This window comes from Lampris incognitus, chromosome 10 (genome assembly GCF_029633865.1).
Source record: "Lampris incognitus isolate fLamInc1 chromosome 10, fLamInc1.hap2, whole genome shotgun sequence".
Classification (NCBI taxonomy): Eukaryota; Metazoa; Chordata; class Actinopteri; order Lampriformes; family Lampridae; genus Lampris; species Lampris incognitus.
In genome coordinates this window covers 2,231,592-2,253,660 of record NC_079220.1, presented here as the reverse complement: position 1 = coordinate 2,253,660, position 22,069 = coordinate 2,231,592, and the positions used below count along the sequence as shown (strand labels likewise).

The following is a 22,069-nucleotide window of genomic DNA, read 5'->3' as shown; positions in this document are numbered from 1 at the left end:
TCGTGATATGAATGACCTACATCGTGGTATATGTATCATTATCATGATATGAATGACCTACAGCGTGGTATATGTATCATTATCGTGATATGAATGACCTACATCGTGGTATATGTATCATTATCGTGATATGAATGACCTACAGCGTGGTATATGTATCATTATCATGATATGAATGACCTACATCGTGGTATATGTATCATTATACTGATATGAATGACCTACATCGTGGTATATGTATCATTATCATGATATGAATGACCTACATCGTGGTATATGTATCATTATCATGATATGAATGACCTACAGCGTGGTATATGTATCATTATCGTGATATGAATGACCTACATCGTGGTATATGTATCATTATCATGATATGAATGACCTACATCGTGGTATATGTATCATTATCATGATATGAATGACCTACATCGTGGTATATGTATCATTATCATGATATGAATGACCTACATCGTGGTATATGTATCATTATCATGATATGATGACCTACATCGTGGTATATGTATCATTATCATGATATGAATGACCTACATCGTGGTATATGTATCATTATCATGATATGATGACCTACATCGTGGTATATGTATCATTATCATGATATGAATGACCTACATCGTGGTATATGTATCATTATCATGATATGATGACCTACATCGTGGTATATGTATTGTTATCATGATATGAATGACCTACATCGTGGTATATGTATCATTATCATGATATGAATGACCTACATCATGGTATATGTATCATTATCATGATATGATGACCTACATCGTGGTATATGTATCATTATCATGATATGAATGACCTACATCGTGGTATATGTATCATTATCATGATATGATGACCTACATCGTGGTATATGTATCGTTATCATGATATGAATGACCTACATCGTGGTATATGTATCATTATCATGATATGAATGACCTACATCGTGGTATATGTATCATTATCATGATATGAATGATCTATATCATGATATGTATCATGATGATATGAATGACCTACATCGTGGTATATGTATCATTATCATGATATGAATGACCTGCATCGTGGTATATGTATCATTATCATGATATGAATGACCTACATCGTGGTATATGTATCATTATCATGATATGAATGACCTACATCGTGGTATATGTATCATTATCGTGATATGAATGACCTACATCGTGGTATATGTATCATTATCATGATATGAATGACCTACAGCGTGGTATATGTATCATTATCATGATATGAATGACCTACATCGTGGTATATGTATCATTATCATGATATGAATGACCTGCATCATGGTATATGTATCATTATCATGATATGAATGACCTACATCGTGGTATATGTATCATTATCATGATATGAATGACCTACAGCGTGGTATATGTATCATTATCATGATATGAATGACCTACAGCGTGGTATATGTATCATTATCATGATATGAATGACCTACATCGTGGTATATGTATCATTATCGTGATATGAATGACCTACATCGTGGTATATGTATCATTATCGTGATATGAATGACCTACAGCGTGGTATATGTATCGTTATCATGATATGAATGACCTACATCGTGGTATATGTATCATTATCATGATATGAATGACCTACAGCGTGGTATATGTATCATTATCATGATATGAATGACCTACATCGTGGTATATGTATCATTATCGTGATATGAATGACCTACATCGTGGTATATGTATCATTATCGTGATATGAATGACCTACAGCGTGGTATATGTATCGTTATCATGATATGAATGACCTACATCGTGGTATATGTATCATTATCGTGATATGAATGACCTACATCGTGAGATGAGATTTTGGTCACATCACACAGCCCTAGTCTCAACTGTTCCGACACTCCTGCCACATATGGAATCACCACTGGCTTAAACTGAGACAGCTGTTGTCCCCGTCCTCTCTTCCATCGGCTGGTGCACTGTTTGGACGTCTCCCTGACTTTGACAAGTGCCCAGTTAGGTTAACCACACTTAACCATCCATCCATCCATCCATTATCCAACCCACTTATCCTGCTCTCATGGGGACACACCCTGGACAGGCCGTCACACCATCACAGGGCCCACACACACACACACACACACACACACACACACACCTAGTGACAACTTGAGTATGGCCAATTCACCTGACTGAAGCAAGTAGACGCTCTTTCACACATTACCATGGACTAATGTGGGGAATCGTAACTTAGCATGACGTTTCTGTGGTGGACGTGAAGCTGCCCACCAATGTTCGTTTCAGCTCTCCGTGCAGTCCCATGCCCCGTTCAAGTCCCATCGGAATCACCAGTTCCCACTTATAAATATGATTCTCATAACATCCAAGTCCTAAATACATGAATCTTTCCCATTATTACCTTCTCTCCTACACCATAGTTACAAGACATGTTTGAGGTGCCACAGATTGCGACGGTTACTCATCTGTAAAGAGTCGAGTGACAAGTGACAGGACAGGGGCATTTCAGGGACACATCATATTTCAGCTGGGGCCAGTGCCCCTCTTGCCCCGCCCCTGGATCTGCAATCCATGTAGGTCACTCTTAACCAGTGCCTGTTTAATGTCGGATTTCTCCCCTTCCCTGGCTGTGAAGTCGGTGGTGACGGTGTCAGCTCGGTGGTACCTGAGCACTCCTACTTTGTAGTCCAGGGGATTATGAGAATGTTGGTTTTGGTCGTTATGCAACTGTGCTGTTAATAAGGGTGGGGGTACCTGCAGTCAGTTGAGACTGACAAAGTCACTTAGATGAGTGATGAAATGTTTCTCCCACGTTGTGTCCACATGAACGGACTCAACGTTCTGGGTTTTCCTTACCTGGATTATTGAGTATGCATCAAAACACTGCCTGGTAAAGCTGAATGAGTTTTCTCTCTCTCTCTCTCTCTCTCTCTCTCTCTCTCTCTCTCTCTCTCTCTCTCTCTCTCTCTCTCTTCCCCCCAGTCACGATACTGGAGTTCAGACAGTAGTAAGAATGAAGTCCAGGGTGTTGTTCTGGACCGGGCAGGCCAGGTGGTCCATCGCTTTGGAGGTCTGTGGCATGAGGGCATCTTCTGTGACACCCTGCCCCACCCACAATGCATATGGAAACCCAGTAAGTTTTTACATAGCACAAAGTTTCCCCTTTGACCTTGTTCTCCGCATAAAGATTGCTGAGGATGTCTTTATGAATGTCTGTGGAAGTACTTGCCCACGTAGAAAAATCTTCTAAACTGACCAGAAGGTAAAGGGTTGCGGGGAAGATGGGTATTTTCATTACATAGGGTAAAATAAAAAGAAGAAAAACAGCCCCATAAATAAGATGACCATTTCCAGTCTACATGTTGGTCAACATGCTCCAAGTGAAAGAGGTGATGCTGCGAGCAGCCAGGGAGAAGGGACTAATTTTGTGGCAAAGAGCCAAGAAAATGTTTTTCCCGGACTACTCCAAGCAAACTACGGACCAGAGGGTGTCGTCCTAACAAGCCAAGACTGAGTTGAAGAATGACAGCTGAGTATACATTCCACTTCCCCGCCACTCTGGAGATACAACACAGTGCAGCACATCATTGCCTGTAGTTAAAACTGAGGAGATGGACCAATGAGTCAAAACTGGGGCTCCAGGCCTGCCTCGACTGCACTGACTGGAGTGTTTTTGAGGCTTCATCTACAGACCTGGACGAACTTACTGACACTGTGACATCTTACGTCAGCTTCTGTGAGGACATGCTTGGGCCCACCAAAACTTCCTGTACCTTCAACAACAATAGGCCCTGGTTCACAGCTAAACTCAGGCAGCTTCATCTGACCAAAGAGGAAGCCTACAGGAGTGGAGATAGGATCTGGTACAACGAAGCCAGAAATACACTCCCAAAGGAGAGCAGAGTGGCAAAAAGGTGCTGCTCTGAAAGCTTTAAAACAGGTTTTCTGCCAGTCTGGAGAGGAACCATCAACTGGCTGACGATCTAAATGGGTTTTACTGCAGGCTTGAAAAGAAAACGTTCATACCCCTCACCCTCTCCGGCCACGACACACAACCAACTCTATTCCCTGCCAGCCACTCTCCCCTCCCCACCGAACCCCCACCCGCACCCGGGATCCGTTGAGGATGTGCGGCAGCTCTTCCAGAGACAGAAGACCAGGAAGGCACCGGGCCTGGATGGCGGGTCACCCTCCTGGTCTTAAAGTCTGGTCTGACCAGCTGGCCCCCATTGTCACACTGAATTTCAACAGGTCACTGGAGCTTTGTGAAGTCCCCTCCTGCTTCAAGAACTCTACTATCATCCCGGTCCCCAAGAAACCCCTTATCACAGGATTACATGACTACAGGCCCATTGCCCTAACGTCTGTGGTCATAAAATCCTTTGGGAGACTGGTGTTGGTCCACCTGAAGCATATCACAGACCCCCTGCTCGATCCCCTGCAGTTTGCCTAGTGAGCAAACCGGTCAGTGGAGGATGCAGTCAACATGGGATTACACTGCATCTTTCAACACCTCGACTCCCCAAGGACATGTGCAAGGGTCCTGTTTGTGGACTTTGGCTCAGCATTCAACACCATCATCCCAGATATCCTCCACTCCAAAGTCACCCGGCTCCCTGTACCAGCCCTCATCTGCCAGTGGGTTAAAAACTTCCTGACAGGCAGGGGGCAGCTTGGGAGGCTGGGGAAAATCACATCCAGCACCTGGACAATCAGCACTGCCCCCCCCCCTCCCCCCAGGGATATGTGCTCACCCATTTGTGTAGAAGGAGAAGAGTAGAGCTGTTCTCCCTCTACACAAATAACTGCACCTCAGGTGACTCGTCTGTTAAGCTCCTGAGGTTTGGAGACGACCCAACCGTCATCGGCCTTATCCAGGATGGTGATCAGTGTGCATGTAGATGGGAGGTTGATCAGCTGGCCCCCTGGTGTGGTCATAACAACCTGGAGCTGAACACACTCAGAACAGTGGAGATGACAGTGGACTTCAGGAGGAGCCCCCCAACACTGCCCCCCCCACCACCATACTCAACAGCACGGTGGCTAAGGGGAAAACCTACAGATTTCTGGATCCCACAATCTCCCAGGACCTAAGGTGGACATCCAGCAGAGACACAATCATCACAAAGGCCCAGCAGAGGACGTACTTTCTCCACCAGCTCAGGAAGTGGCCCTTTTGTTGGGCCCTTTTGCCTGCTGGACAGCAGTAATGTTGTTGTCAACTTGGTAATGTAGTGATATAAAGGGACTGTTGTGCTCATCTGTCTTCTGTTCTTTTGGTTTCTTTTTTTCTGTTTTGTGAGCGAGTGGGAGTTTAGATTTGACGATTGTCCGATTAAGTGAATCCCTGTCTGTCTTCTTTCTGTGTGTAAGCTTTCAATAAAATGTTCATTACAAAAAAAAAGTGCTAGTTCTCTGTAAGCTAACAGCTACACCTGCTGGTGTAGCTGGTATGTGTAAGAATTTATTAACAGCCAAGTTCTTAGCATAACTAGTAGGAGTGGTGCAACCCTATTTTCATTCAGGGTGGTGTAAATTCTGATTTAGTGAATACTTAGAAGACAACTTAGGCATCCAGGAAGCGTAGTGGTCTGTTCTGTTGTCTACCAACACGGGGATCGCCAGTTCGAATCCCCTTGGTCGGTGTCCTTACAGACACAATTGGCCATGTCTGCGGGTGGGAAGCCGGATGTGGGTATGTGTCAGGTCGCTGCACTAGCGCCTCCTCTGGTCAGTTGGGGCGCCTGTTCGGGGGGGGGGGGAACTGGGGGGACTAGCGTGATCCTCCCACGCGCTACATCTTCCTGGTGAAACTCCTCCCTGTCAGGTGAAAAGAAGCGGCTGGTGACTCCACATGTATGAGAGGGGACATGTGGTAGTCTGCAGCCCTCCCCGGAACAGCAGAGGGGTGGAGCAGAGACCGGGCGGCTCAGAAGAGGGGGGTAATTGGCCAAGAACAATCGGGGAGAAAAAAAGGGGGGGGGGGTAAAAAAAAAAGAACTAAACTCAGAAGGACTCGCACATGAGCAGTGCGAGTGCGGGGTTTGCGTGTGTGTGTGTGTGTGTGTGTGTGTGTGTGTGTGTGTGTGTGTGTGTGTGTGTGTGTGTGTGTGTGTGTGTGTGTGTGCTGGACATGTCAGTGGAACCTTCCTGTGTTTGGTTTTGGGACTTGTCGTCGTTATTAATTCTGAATATGAAACGCAGTAAAAAAATAGACTCCACTGACTGACAGTCCTGCCCTATTGCACCCAGCCAGCTGCCCCTGAGCAAGGTATCTAACCTTTAACCTGCTGCCTACTGGTCACTGGTACCTGACTGTGGCTGTATTGGGCGGTCCCCAGGGGCGTGATGTGGGCTGTGGTGACCGTAACCACCACCCACGGTGGTGTGAATGTGAAGCGGTTCGGGTCCGAGCACAGCGATCTCTGTGCTCTTCCTGTGCTGACACAGTGTTAAAGTTTGTGATCTGTAAATCTTTTAAATGTTTAGTGATGCAGTTCACCACCTCAGCCTGCAGGAGGGGTACGCCGTCCCCAAAGGGTAAAAACCCTACCAGCACAACTATAACGCCATCTTCCAGTTGTCAAGCTCCCCTTAATAATGTTTCCCCCAGCTGAAGCCAGTGAGCTTGATGCCATAATGATGATCGCTGTGATTTCATTTCCTGTTCAGATGTACAGCCTGATGACTACTTCAAGTACTACGGCTTCTCTCAGTACGCCAGAGAGCTCAACGAACTAACGCCGGAACTCAGGACTGTACTGCCACCTACAGACACACGCTACAGGCCTGACCAAAGGTACACACACACACACACACACACACACACACACACACACACACACACACACACACACACACACACACACACACACACACACACACAGACAGACACACTACAGCAGCCGCCATGCAGCACCCGGGGTCCAAGTCCAGTTCTTCTCGCCAAGCCTCGGTCAGGGACACAGACAGGAGTATTAACTGCATGTGTTTTGGTTTTTTTAAACAAGGTTTATTTTCAATTGTCAGTCACAACCCAATCAAACAATGGACCCACAACTACAACACCCCCCCCCCACAGACCCATACAAGATCCCCCACCCCACCCGGCCTGCCACCAGAAACAGCATAACAAACGACTAACAAAGCAGGTGTCCGGGTGGTGTGGCGGTCTATTCCGTTGCCTACCAACACGGGGATTGCTGGTTCGAATCCCTGTGTTACCTCCCTTATATTAGTCCCCACAGGGGTTACTATAGTATACCAAAAACCAAATCTTCCCCCACACACCCAACCAGTCTGACACATTCTCCAGTGACTCCTCCTACCCATCCAACTTCCTGTTGAGGTCGTGTCATCAGGAAGATGCTCCAGCTCAGCCAGTGCAGAAAACCCCTGTTTCAGAGACAGCTTTCTCACCACTGGAGTAAGAACTCTCAACTCCAGCCCCTCCTGACCGTCACCCCTGCTACCCCTTAACGACTGCACAGTGGTTTGTGTATCATGAGTGTTTACTGTATGGATGTATGTATGTATGTATGTATGTATGTATGTATGCTGGGAGGTCGGGAATGTTAACGCGGAGGTTTCCTGTTGTACCGTAAATAAATACCACCAACCTGGTCGTGTCTTGACTCTGGACTGTTCTCAGACTGCTGGAGGAGGGCAAGGTGGCCGAGGCGGGTAAGAAGAAAGACGAGGTGGAGGAGAAACAGAGGGAGATGAGGAAGGAGATGGCCAAGCGAGGAGAGGAGCATGTACCTCGCTTCTTCAGGTGAGCACCTCCTTTTCCCCACAGGAGCGACACTTGCAGACGCCGGCGGAGTTCACACGCAAACACAGAAACTGACTTGGATTTTCAAATGATAATCAAATATCATTTGAAAATCAAATAGAAGAACAACTGAACATTTCATGTGTGTGTCTTCATTAGGCATGGACACACACCAACTGTGCATCACTGTGTTCTTCCAAGGTTTAGAAATTGCTTACACTAAAACAAGGTTTTCACCAAGTAACGGTATTTTATTTTGGTGGTGTTTTATTAGGACTCGGGGATCAGGAACACTTTGTCATTTCACTTCATGCACTTGCATGCAGCCCACAGCAGTACAGCACAAAGATAAAACACATCCAACATCCAAAACACATCCAACATCCAAAACACATCCAACATCCAAAACACATCCAACACACATATCCAAACAAAAAAAATCACTGTCTAAGGGAATGAACGCCAGCCAGGATGACTGCTGGAACCGCCGGTCTGCATGGGCTAGCAGTTAGCTTAGCCTGCCCCGCTTCCGCATCCTGTCCGGCTGCCCTTGGTGTTTCCTCCTCGGGTGCAGCTCCAGCAGGGGCCGTGATCTCTGGGCCCACCGGACACAGCAGACCAAGCTCTTCCAGCCGATCCAGCGCCAGCTCTCCCAGCCATCAAACGAAGACAAACTTCGACGCAGACGTGGACAAAGACACTGCATGGACGGTACTGGGCAAGGCCCTGCCCAGAGCTGTGCCCGAGGAGGGAACATGGAGAGCGTAATCGGCAGGCTAAGCTAACTGCTAGCCCATGCAGACTGGCGGTCCTGACAGTCATCCTGGCTGGCCTTGTTCCCTTAGACAGTGATTTTTTTTAATTTATTTTTTTAGTTTGGATATACGTATGCATGTGTTAGTTTGGGTATGTGTGTTCTTGTAGTTTTTGGATGTGTTTTTGTCTGTATGTTGTACTGCTGTGGGCTGGGGGAAACAGCATTTCCTTTCATTTCATGTGCTCAAGTACATGAGGTGAAACGACAATGTTCCTGATTCCTGACCCGACCACTAACCCTATGGATGGGGGCACAGGTAAAGCGTTGGATGCCATCCCGGTATTCATGGACTTGTGCCCATGGCTATCGCCAAATCTTTACTTCCCACTTTTACACCTTTATTAGACTTCCTGTTTGCAACACGTTACAACAGATCTGTACCGTAAAGTAAAGCAGGGCTCCTCTAGCTTAATACATGAGGCATGGTGCAGTTTATGCAATACGCGTTTCAAACTCGGCATGATGGGAGGAAGAAGAAGAAAAACACAGACTGGCACCATGCTGCAGAATGGTGCCGGTCAGTTTACCACACAAGCTGCGGGGAGAGGCTGGCATGAAAACATGGCAAAACTACGAAAGGTGGAGGCAGAACTAATGAACACCTGCAGAGTCACGCCATTGCTGTGGAAAAGAGTAACCAAGTTAAATGGCAAGGGACATACTCGGCATGTTGTCCTATGATGGGACGCTCCACTGAAAGACAAAATACTTGATGAATTCAGTAGAAGAGCTATTTGGCATTATAGTTCTCAGCCAGTTGTGCCTTTTTACTGATGATTCGTGATTTTTATGTTGTTTTATGTTTTTCCATGTGCTCCCCTCCAGAAAGTGTTTTTTTTTCTTCAGAATTTGAAGTAGATCATTGAACTTTCACTGGACCAAAAAAGTTTTATATTAGCATAAAAAAATTGGGCAAGCCCTAAGTAACTGATGTTTTTTCTTCAGTTTGGTTATTGTGAAATCGGTCTTAAATTTCATTCCAAGTGGCATTAAAAGAGTCTTAAAAAGTCTTAAATCTAACGTGCCTTAAGCTGTAGGACCCCTGCTTTAGTTTGCGGCACTTGGTCTGTCAGGTAGTCTTGAGCGGGCTGCCAGGAATCTTGGGGTAATAGTCGATGCTAACCTCTGTTTCAAACATATTGTTCAGTCATGTTTTTCCAGCTCAAAGTCATCCCTAAAATTAGGTCATTTTTTATCAATTGTTGATCTACAAAAAGTTGCACATGCTTTTATGTAGTCTCGGCTTGACTACTGCGACGGACTATACTCAGGTATTAGACAGGGCTCCCTCCACCGTCTGCAGTTGGTACAAAACACCGCTACTCGACTCGTTACCGGTACAAAGAGGCATGATCGCATAACTCCTGTGATTGCCTCCCTGTTAGATTTCCAATTGATTTTAAAATTTTATTGCTCACTTTCAAGGCCTTAAACAGTCTTGGTCTGACATACATATGTGATGTATTGACCTGGTATACGCCCTCTCGACCATTAAGGTCTGCAGATGGAGCCCTGTTGGTTATTCCCAGGTCTCAGTTTGTCACAAAGGGTGACCGGGCTTTTGCTGTTAGAGCCCCGACACTATGGAGCTCTCTTCCTGTTGAACTAAGATAAGTCAAGTCTCTAGCTTCTTTTAAATCTAGTCTGAAAACGTTTCTCTTTGTGAAAGCTTTTACAAATGTTTGATATGCATACTGTTTTTATTTTTATTCCTACTAATTTGGTCTTATTCATTTATTCTTATCTCCTTTGCTCATGTCCTTTGGTCTTATTCTCATTTTTGCCTTTTCTGATTTTATTTCTTTTGTAAAGCACTTTGTAACATTGTTAATAAAAGTGCTATATAAATAAAGTTATCATAGTGCAAATCTGTTTCTACACTGTTTTGCTCAGAACAATTGTAGGGAAGACTCATTCTGCAGCCACATTGGAGTGAGGTAGGCATAGAACAAGCTGTGCCAACAAAAAAAAATAAAATAATTCATTCATTCATTCACCATCAGCTGCTTCTCCGGGGTGGGGTTGCGGTGGCAGCAAGCTTAGTAGGGCACTCCAGACGTCCCTCTCTCCAGCAACGCCCTCCAGCTCCTCCTGGGAGATCCCAAGGCGTTCCCAGGCCAGATTGGACATGTAGTCCCTCCAGTGAGTTCTGGGTCTACCCCGGGGTCTCCTCCCAATTGCCCGTGCCCGGTAAACCTCCAAAGGAAGGCACACAGGTGGCATCCTGATCAGATGCCCGAACCACCTCAACTGGCTCCTTTCGATGCGAAGGAGCAGCGGCTCTACTCCAAGCTCCCTCCAGATGTCCGAGCTCCTCACCCTATCTCTAAGGCTGAACCCAGACACCCTACGGAGGAAACTCATTTCAGCTGCTTGTATCCGTGATCTCACCCTTTCGGTCACTACCCAAAGCTCATGACCATAGGTGAGGGCTGGGATGAAGACTGACTGGTAAATTGAGAGCTTTGCCTCCCGGCTCAGCTCCTTCTTCACCACAATAGTTCAGTACAACATCCACATTACTGCTGATGCTGCACCAATCCACCCGTCAATCTCCCGCTCCATCCTACCCTCACTCGTGAACAAGACCCCGAGATACTCGAACTCCTTCACTTGAAGCAACAACTCAACCCCAACCCGGAGGGAGCAATCCACCATGTTCCAGTAGAGAACCATGGCCTCAGACTTGGAGGTGCTGACTCTCATCCCGGCCATTTCACACTCAGCTGCACACCACCTCAGTGCAGAGCTGGAGGTCGTGTTCTGATGAAGCCAACAAAACCACATCATGTGCTAAGAGCAGAGATGCAATTCTGAGGTTCCCAAAAAGGACACACTCCTCACCTTGACTGCACCTTGAGATCCTGTCCATGAATATCACAGACAGAATCAGAGACAAGGGACCACCTTGGTGGAGTCCCACACCCACCAAAACCTGTTTGACTTTGTGCCGAGAATGTGGACACAGCCCTCAGTTTGGTTATACAAGGACCAGAAAATAATAATAAACCAAATGCTATTGTTTAGTCTTGCTTTCATTCTTTTCTCTGCCATGCACTTAACATTAGACAGCTAACGTAAGCTAGCTTGCAGTTTACATACCTTAAGCTCGCTTAAACTTAATCTGTAACTTAACAGAGCATTTATTCAAAACAAATACTACAAACACCCCAGGTTAGTTAATTAATCCATGACTGATAGCAGTGCTAGTCACTTTCCTTGGCTTCGTTCATGCCAGATAAGTTGGAGTGTGGCTGGCTTGCTTCTGAGCCTGCTGGGCTCCCAACTGTGAACTTGAGCAGCTGTCTGATCAACATGAGTTAAGTTTCACACACCAATCAGAGAGTAATTTAAGATGCAGCTCCATGGAAACACCCACCCAGTTTTTGAATACTCAGTCATTCACTTGGTTTAAGCATCACTTTACTAGAAAGACTTTGACCATAATACGTTTGCCAGTTCATCTCTGTTGTTGTCGTAGTGCTGTAGCAGTGTGAGGCTGAAGGTGAAAGCTAATGTCACAAGCTGGAAGTGTGAGAGCTAGAAAACCTTGTAAAAAGGAAAGAAAGAAAAAACATGGCAGGCTGTTCTTGGTACTCTGTGATGTTAGCATAGCAGAGGATAAATAGAGCTGCAGCTAATAGCATTATGGATCTATTTGATTTATCAGCATTGACAGACAGACGGAGAGACACACCGACAGACAGAACCAGCACTAACAATTGTCAGTAATACTGTCAGTGCTGGTTATTGGCCACTCCTACATCCCACAGACCCATTATTTATTAGTTGCAGCTCTTTATCCTGCTACGCTAACATCAGAGTACCAAGTGTTTTCAGCCTTTACATGATATTTAACCTGTAGGTGTCAGCAAACTCACTGAAATGGTATAGGGTTTAGTTACAGTAACACAAAAAGAAATTGACAAATTCCACTTTGGGCTCCATAAGGGCTGGAGCAGCACTGTTTAAACACACACCTGGTGTAGGAGTACCATTTGTGGTTAGGAATATGTAGGCCTTTGGGGATGGTTTAAAAATTGTATTTATTTATTTTTTTGTAGCCGCAACCCCCAACCCTTGACATTTTTTTTACAAATGGACGATTGCCAACAGGTGTGTAAATGTGTCTACAGAAAATTTCAAGTCAGAATACACAGTGTTTTTACCCCTATTCTGTATGTTGTGGTTATTTATCAGAAGGTGTTGCTACTGTGCTGATCCAGTTTTCTGTTCATCAACAGGAAAGCCCTGGATGAGGCAGGAAGGGAGGTATGGCTCTACAATGGGACCTACTGGAAACTCCGCAAGGACCCTGGCTTCGCCAACACCGAAAACCTGGAGCTGTGGTAGAATGCAGCACCTAGCTTAAGGCTAACGCTCATGAGCCAAGCCACATGGTGGAATCCCCTAAAATTAAGCACAAACTGTTAAGTTTCTCCTCTTTCTTGGCGTCATTGTTTGGTTCTGGGAGAACGTGCAGGAAAATGACTGGTAACCATTGCCCCGATTGAACAAATTAGCAGCTTATTTTATCTTATAATATACAGTAGCCACCACTAACCAGTCTCAGGTTGGAGACTAACCTAGCCTCTAAGCTAAATCAAAATGAGGTTAATCAAGACCAGTTGCAGCCAAGTCCACCAAGCCACCATTATTTGTTTTAACACTGATTTAAAGTAAAGTCACAGGCCTAGCATAGCAAAATGTTAGCAATGCTTAGTAGGCCAGGGCTAAACAAATGTCTGTTTCTGTTCAAGATGGTAGAGATGTAAGGTGAAGGAAAAATGCCTTTTCAAAGCACAAATAAACCTCTGATCAGCTGGTGGGGTACCAGGGAGAGGGAAGGTGCCACGGGAACACATGAAGACTAATTTAGACTAATTTGGGTCTTTTTCAGTGTGTGATATTCCCATATGACTGCCCTTACCTTCTCATTGCTCCTCCATTATGACGGCAAGATCTAAAATCATCAGCTTGAACTATGCTGACCAAGATACCGAACCAAACCCTTCAAAACCTTGTCTCTGCCAGATTTTACAACATATCATAATGTCATGTCACAGTACACCTTGTAGTCTTGTCCAGTTTGTCTGATTATTTAAGCATTGCTTTTGTTCAGCCTTGTTATAATTGGTTTGACTAATGAAAATGGAGTTTGTATCAAAAACAGCAGGAGGGTTGATGCTGATGAGCGCTTGGTGTTCATGGGGTACTTAATAGGTGAGATGGTGTCACGCTACTTTTTCAGTGGGTCTTTAAAGTGTATATATGTGTTGATTTGGCTAATCTTTGTATTGTTCTGTATGTGGTTTAATAATAGCACATGGTAAAATATTGGTTTTTAGTGGTAACTTCTTTGCGAGCACTGCCGCTACTCCTGCTGGCCCTGCTGACTGTCTGGCCTGTATGAACCGAGTGAGTTGGCAGACAAGGTTTCCATCACAGGTTGTCTTTTGGACTTCTTGTTTGTATTTCTTGTTGATTTTTTTTCTAACTGCTGTCTCGAGGATGGATTCTGGGGAAAAGAAACTTTGTTAAATTCCAGTGAATGTTTTTTTGCTTGTTTCAAATAAATGGAGGAATAAACATCAGTGTTTTCTGCTGTTTAGTTTAACTGGAAGACTGGTCAGGTTCATAGCTCAACCCAGGTCTGGTTTAACCCGAAAAACCAGGCAAAATCCTCAAATCATTAATTGGTGTGTTACATCAATCAAACTTTTTTTTATTTCTATTTAATTATTTTGCCTTGACCTATTGCATGCCATGTCGTGAGAAATTAGTATGACTAGACCGAACACGGGTTATCTGTTCTTGGGTCAATCCAGTTTTACTGAATAATATGTGTGTTGGTCTCAGGGGTGTAGCACAAAATTCTGGGCCCTATGCATAAGCAGTCTCTGTGGGCCCCTTTCCTCTTTAGCTAGTTAGCTAGCATAGCTTTCCTCTGTAGCTAGTTAGCTAGCCACCTTTCTTTTGGAAGAAATTACCCAACAGTTGTTTTCCCTCATTTTGCCTTCTCTCCCTTTGCTTTTTTTCTTTTCTTTTCTGCGGGTGGGAAGCCGAATGTGGGTATGTGTCCTGGTCGCTGCACTAGCGCCTCCTCTGGTCGGTCGGGGCGCCTCTTCGGGGGGGAGGGGGAACTGGGGGGGAATATCGTGATCCTCCTACGTGCTACGTCCCCCTGGTGAAACTCCTCACTGTCAGGTGAAAAGAAGCAGCTGGCGACTCCACATGTATCAGAGGAGGCATGTGGTAGTCTGCAGCCCTCCCCGGATCAGCAGAGGGGGTGGAGCAGAGACCGGGACGGCTCGAAAGAGTGGCGTGATTGGACAAGTACAATTGACCCTTTGTCAAGTCCCGCCCATGTCCCGCTTTCCTGTGTTACTGTTGCTGGGTTAGACGAACAAAGTTCTGAGGGGGTCCATTCCCTTAGAAAAACATGGAAAACTTGTACACCTAGTTAACATTACAACTCATAATTTTGATTCTTAAAAAACATAAAAAGTGTACAGTGAACAAGTGTGTGTACAGTGGAGGGAATAGCCAGCACATAAAATCTAAAAACGGATTAAAATGAGCTATTTTCACCAATGGCTGCCAACGTTAGCATGGCTGCTAGCGTTGGCTGTCTAGCCTTGCAAGACTTGACATTAGCTAGTCTAGACTCTATCAGCCAGCATTTCTGGAGCCGGGGGTCTCGCATATCTTCTAAAGCCGGACAACAGGGACTTCAATATGCTGTGCAGCGTTATGTTCATGATGTGACATCCATAAATGCAAAATGCTACCGCTCAATGAAAAAGAGAGAAGCCTCATTTGCTGTCTGTGGAAGTGATGGCCAGCGGGACCGTCGCAGGCAGAACTGCTCCTGTACTGCTGGGTAAGTAGCAAACAATATTATAACATGTGTTTATAGCCAAGAATATGTACCACCCTGATCCTTCCTCTTAGCAGATATTGTATTTGTAGTTCTTGCGCTGGTACTTCAGCGCTGGTTCGGCTCTTGGATGCTTGTTTAGTAAGGAGACGCATGACTAGCAGCTCTCTTGACTAGGCCTACCTACGTTAGATGGTCTTATTATGTCGCTTTGGATAAACTCATCTGCTAAATGACTGTAATGTAATATACTAGGTCATGGTTATGGTTAGTGTGCTCAGCAGAAACTTTTATCCAAAGCGATGTACAGCATTCATCGACAACACTGTTAAGATAATCATACAAATACAATAACTAAAAGACATAGGCCTAATGAAATAATAATGATAATATAGAAATACAAATACTAAATATAATGCTAATAATAAAGTTATCATTAGTATTAATATTGTTATAATATAGGCCTTCTACATGTTTTTATTATCCAATGTTAACATTAAAACATTTTTAATGTTGGCTCTGCTCATCCAGATCTGCTGGTCGCTGTTCCCACATGGTTGGACTGATGCACATTAGACCTTTGTCGTGGGCAAAAAGAGGTCTGCACTCCACTACGCTGTACCAGCCTTCCACAAATGTGGCACAAACCACGGGGCAAGACAATACCCGGTGGACCTTTTTCGCCTAGCTCTGGCAGCTGTTCCTGCTGCATCCACAGGATCAGGATACTGTTCGCTTGGGGCGCCATCAACAAAATGCTTTTGAAAGGAACAAACAACATGTGTTGATTGTTTCTATCTGGCTTGGTAGGCTAGCACTTGGTTGTTGATGTTAGCTAGCTTAGCGACAGAAATGGCAACGTTACCAGCGCGCCTTTAACGTTATTCAGTATAGGTAGCGAACATTACGGGAACATTTAGAACACTGTCAATATCCTGAAAGCAGTATTGTTTTCTCTCACCTTTGAACGTATGTGGGGGTTTCTGCTGACAGTGGCAGGGTTGAACTGCCCGTGTGGTCGTCCACACAGCCGAACCCAGTGGCGACATCTCTCCATATGTGTTTTGGGTTTGATGATGGGAATAAAAACAGCTCCAGGGTTGCGTTCTGGATATCTTGAGTCGCTGGTACAGGTACCCCAAGCACACCTTTTAACCATTTTCCCCGTTCAATCTCAATTCCTCCTGTTTTTGCTCTCAAATTCTCTTACCATCGGAACGCATCAGAGTTTATCGACTCGGTTTGTCTAACCCCAAGTACGTTAGCAACAGTAGCCATGGGTAGGAGCCCTCTGGTTGGCGGGTATAGCAGACCAATCAGAAGGTAAACAAAGGGTCAGTCGGGGGGGAAACATGGCAAAAAAGAAAAAAGATATAAGCTCTGCTTGGCCCTGTGACGCTTGCTGTTTCTGTGATGCAGGGTTTTAGATAATTCCAGCCATAACCTTAAGCGTCTAATTTGTTGATGGACATTCTGATGAGGTACAAGCTTGCAGCAGTTTTCATTGGTGGAGCCTGTGACATCTCATTGGTTTAGAGCAGTGGTTCTCCAACCTTTTCTGCCCTGCCCTCGTTTGGAGGAAGAAACATTTTCATGCCCCCTGCCCCAAAAACAAAATGGGGCCAGTTTAATTTTATATGAATAACACCAAGATCATGAACATTCACTTCACTTTTCTTTCAGTAATTTCTGTTGCGCAAATAACAAACGCAAGTTCCACTTCAACTTTATCGAACCTCTTTTTGCGACATTTGTCACTAGATTGCTCCATCAGTCTGTGTGATTTTTCAAAAACAGAAAAACTAAATAAAATTTAAAAATCACTTTGCAAGAACACTAACAATAAAGTTCAATCTGTGCAGAAAAGAAAAGAAATGCAGATATTTGGGAAAAACGATGAGCAAGTCAGTTTGTGAGAGCTCAAGTCTTACCACTGCATTAGTGCTGCAATGAGCCAGTTTTGCACTGCACATCTTTTCAAAACGGGGTTGCAGGCTTGATACCGCCACTCTCAGGTCATGCTCCATGTTGAGCTTAGACCTGCACTTTGTTTTAAGACAGGCAACAGCAGGAAAACCCATCTCACAGAGACAGGATGTGGTGAAGGGCAGCAGAATGCCCACAGCCCTCTGTCCTATGAGTAGGTACTCCCTCTCCACACCAAGCCAGAACTCACTCAGTGTCTGAGCTGTAAAGCTCCGCCTCAGGGTGGAGTCACATGTCACCTCCATGAACTGGTCCTCTTCAGCAGAGCTGAACCAGCAGGAGCTGCTGCCTTGAATGGATCTGTCACCCAGTCATACCGAGCACTGTTGTTTGGGAAGTATTTCTGAAAGAATCCTCTCAGGGAAGAGATGTGCTCCTTAAGACATGACATCACTGTGGCGGCTCCAGAATCACTGGTTTCAACAAATTCACCCAGATTCTCAAAGAAATCCGTATTTCCTTGATCAAGCTGCCCGCCCCACATCTCGAGCTTTCGAGTGAATGCACCGATCTTGTCTGCCAGGTGAGGAAGGTGCTTGTCTCGGCCTTGAAGCTGAAGATTTACTTCATTCAGCTTTCCAAATATATGGCTGAGATAGGCCAGTTTCATCAGAAATTGTTCATCACTAAACTTGCTTGCAACTTCATCATGCATATGCTCCTCCTCCAGAAACACCCGAATTTCCTCTCTGAGCTCAAAGACTCGCGACAACACTTTACCTCACGACAGCCACCTAGCCTCGCTGTGGAACAACACAGCTGAATGTTCAGCTCCCATCTCCTCACAAAGTGCAGAGAACAGCCGAGCTCTCAGGGGTCTTGTTTTGAGGAAATTGACCACGTTAACAATATTGGTCAAAACCTGGTTTAGGTCGGGGCTAATCTGTCTTGATGCTAGTGCTCCTCTGTGTATGACTCAGTGTGTCCATTGCACATTTGGTGAGACCCTCTTGATTAGTGGCTGCAATCCCTTCGTTTTCCCTGCCATGGTCTGAGCAGCATCCGTGCAAACGCCCGCACAGTTCTCCCATTTCAGCCCATGTTGTGTCAGGTAACAGTCAAGAAACCTGAAGAGCTCATCAGCTGTCGCTCTACTTGGGACGTACCTGCAAAACAGCAAGTCCTCACACAGTGACTCTGACGTCACAAAGCAAGCAATAACCAAGCAGTCTTTATTGCTGTCAGTAGCCTCGTCCACTTGTAAGGCCAAACCTTTGTGTTTCAGTTTTTCAATGAGTTGTTCTTCAAGGTCGTTTGAAATGTCACATGTATGTCTTGCAATGGTATCATTGGACAGAGGGACAGCCTTCAATTTCGTGGCGCTTGTCTCATGAAACATATTTGACACCATATCTAAAGCCGCGGGAAGTATGAGCTCCTCTGCTATTGTGTGGTTTCTTGCACTGGGCAATTCGGTATGCGGCTCTGTATGACGCCATTAGGGCTTTGTTGTTCACTGATGCAACTTTTACAAAGCAATGTTCCTGCTGATGGTATGCACCAAGTTTTCTCTGAAAGAACTCGAGTGGCTTATTGACGTGACTTGGGTGTCATGTCTCTGTCTTCTTAATGTGTTTGGTCTCAAACTACCAGCTACTACCAGGGCGGCACGGTGGCACCGGGGTTAGCATGGTCGCCTGAGTTTGCATGTTCTCCCCGTGCCTGTGTGGGTTGCCTCTGGGGGCTCCAGTTTCCTCCCACAGTCCAAAGACATGTAGGTCAGCTGAATCAGCCGTACTAAATTGCTACTAGGTATGAATGTGTGTGTGTGTGTGCGTGCCCTGTGTGATGGCCTGGCGGCCTGTCCAGGGTATCTCTCTGCCTGCCGTCCAATGACTGCTCAGACAGGCTCTAGCGTCCCCGTGACCCTGAGAGCAGGATAAGCGGTTTGGATAATGGATGGATGGACTACCAGCTGCCACAGTTTTCAGACATAAAATACACACTGGTCTCTCCTCATCTCCCACCACATTCGCTCTGTGAACCCAAGAGCAAGACAGGCTTCATCAGATTTTGTAAACTTGGTTTTTGGTTGATTACCATCGACTAAGCACTTGTGCCTTTTTTGTCTCGGACGCATCGCCTGTCTTTCTTTTCGTCCCTGTCCAATATCTCTCCATTCTGTGAACCTACAGAATCGGTCTCATGAAAGCACGTTTTGTTGATTGTTCTGCCGTGAAAAATATTCCAACTTCAAAACAGTAGTTCTGCACACACACCCCATCATGCCTTGATCTGTGCCACACACTTTGAGAAACGCTGGGTTGGGGCTAGGAGGAGGCAGAGCTTACCTCAGACTTGGGTTGGTGGGTCCAGTTTAATTGGGCGTTTGTCAAAGCCAGGAAGATGCCCAAACAGTGTACCAGCCAATCAAAGAGAGGAGAAGGACAACAGCCGTCTAAGCGTAAACCAGTGGCGATTCCATATGTTGCGGGACTTTCGGAACGGTTAAGATGCATATTTCTCAATCGCCACATCTCAGTTGCTTTCAAAACCGAAAACATGCTGCGCCAGAAATCGGTCCACCCCACGAATCGGGTCCCCCAGCACAAACCGAGCATATGATGTTGAGTGCCAGGATGATAACTATGAATTGTAGACCGGGGAAACCAAACGGACACTAGCCACGAGGATGGCACAACACAGAAGAGCTAACACATCTGGCCAGGACTTCACAGTCTACACCCATCTACAGGCCATTGGCCACTCTTTCAAGGATGAGGATATGCACATCGTTGATAGAGAGGAATGCTGGTTTGAATGGAGAGTCAATGGAGTTCCACCGGGCTCAGTGTTGGGGCCACTCCTGTTTATTATTTACCTTCTCCCTCTTGGCAACATCTTCCAGCACTGTGGTATTCAGTTCCACTGATCTGCTGATGATACACAGCTTTATATGTCCACTAAGCCCACTTCCACTCTGTCACCATCTTACAATTCTGTGATTGCAACCATTCCCCAATCCTCTGTGAATACTACACATTGCCAGTGAAACTCCAATTAATGGTCACGGCAGTTTGCATATGAGATTGATTGTTGTCTTCGGTCATTATGCCTCTGTACTGTTTACCTGCAATACCTGACCTGCAGACAGTTGAGACTGAAGAGGTCACTTAGATGAATGATGAAACGTGTCCAGATGAATTGATTCAACGTTCTGCGATTCCCTTACCTGAATCATTGAGCATGTGTAAAAAGATAGTCCTGAAGATTTACATTAAAACGAACAAGCTGATAGAAGACCTTTACCAACAGATAGTACAACATCAGTAAGTAAAACTCAGGTTCAACCAGGTTTTTGGTTTGTTTCTGACACAACAGCACTGCTGACTCTCATTCATTTGGAATGAAGCTCAGACAATACTCACCAACACCTACTACATAGGAGACAAAGATAACATGCAACAACAATATTCATGATTTTAGCTTTAATATCTTATTAACTGTAAAAGTTTACATCCACTTTACAAAACCATTTTTCTGAACTTCATGGAACAAGTTGTTTACCAATGGGACTCATCAGCACAAAATTTGTCAGAGGTTTTATTAAAAGGATGAACTCTGCTTCTCTGTTGTTGTTGTTGCTGTAAACGCTGAAGTAACAGTGAGGTAACCACGGTGATGGGCAGGCAGTAACACAACTTGTGCCACCCTGCTGGTTGTGTTAAAATCTCTTGGTTCCTTTTTAACATATTTCAAAATAATTATTACAATTTGGTGTATGGACTTTTCCACAGCAGGACTTTATATAGCATGAAACCATTCTACATAAAGTTGAGTGGAATAAACTTGGAAAAACAGGTATTTGTCTTTTCCATCTAACAAGGTTTTAGTTATTACAGGAAGGATGTTTGTATATGGAAATTGAATGGTTTTTCTTACAGTTTATACTGAATATTCATCCATTCCATCCATTATCCAAACCGCTTTTCCTGCTCTCAGGGTCGCGGGGATGCTGGAGCCTATCCAAGCAGTCACTGGGCGGCAGTGGGGGAGACACCCTGGACAGGCCGGCAGGCCGTCACACAGGGCCCACACACACATTCACATCTAGAGACAACTTAGTACGGCTGATTCACCTGACCTACATATCTTTGGATTATGGCAGGAAACCGGAGCACCCGGAGGAAACCCATGCAGACACAGGGAGAACATGCAAACTCCACACAGAGGACGACCCGGGACGACCCCCAAGGTTGGACTACCCCGGGGCTCGAACCCAGAACCTTCTTGCTGTGAGGCGACCGCGCTAACCACTGCGCCACCCTGCCGCCTATTGAATATTCATTACTCTAAATTGAAATTCTTTGTCATATTCCCGCCAGAGTACTGCAATATTGCTGTGTTGAACACAACCACCAGAGGGTGACGTCACCACTTCCCACCCATCTACAGCACATATTAAAGGTGCCGTGCCCATGTGTAATTCTGCTTAAATCTTGTTTCATGACGTCTGCCATTTTTAAACACTTTCTTTCTTCTGTGATTTGGAGGTAGAGATTTGAGGGGTTGGGGGGGGCAGTGAACCTTATCATTTGTTTGAACCGATACCAGTGAGCAACCCCAGCTTCTGGATATGTCCT

General features: G+C 45.2%; 1 protein-coding gene across 1 annotated transcript in view; it reads left to right on the top strand.

Moving 5' to 3' along the window:
- LOC130119215 (oxysterol-binding protein-related protein 7-like) overlaps window positions 1-14,203 on the top strand; it is a 56,428-nt gene extending 42,225 nt beyond the window's left edge. The window contains exons 19-22 of the mRNA XM_056287650.1: window positions 3,012-3,162; window positions 6,702-6,828; window positions 7,681-7,803; window positions 12,865-14,203. Coding sequence (XP_056143625.1) covers window positions 3,012-3,162; window positions 6,702-6,828; window positions 7,681-7,803; window positions 12,865-12,973 — 510 coding nt within the window. The 3' untranslated portion in view covers window positions 12,974-14,203. The remainder of the gene's footprint in view (window positions 1-3,011; window positions 3,163-6,701; window positions 6,829-7,680; window positions 7,804-12,864) is intronic.
- The last annotated feature ends 7,866 nt before the right edge of the window (window positions 14,204-22,069 follow it).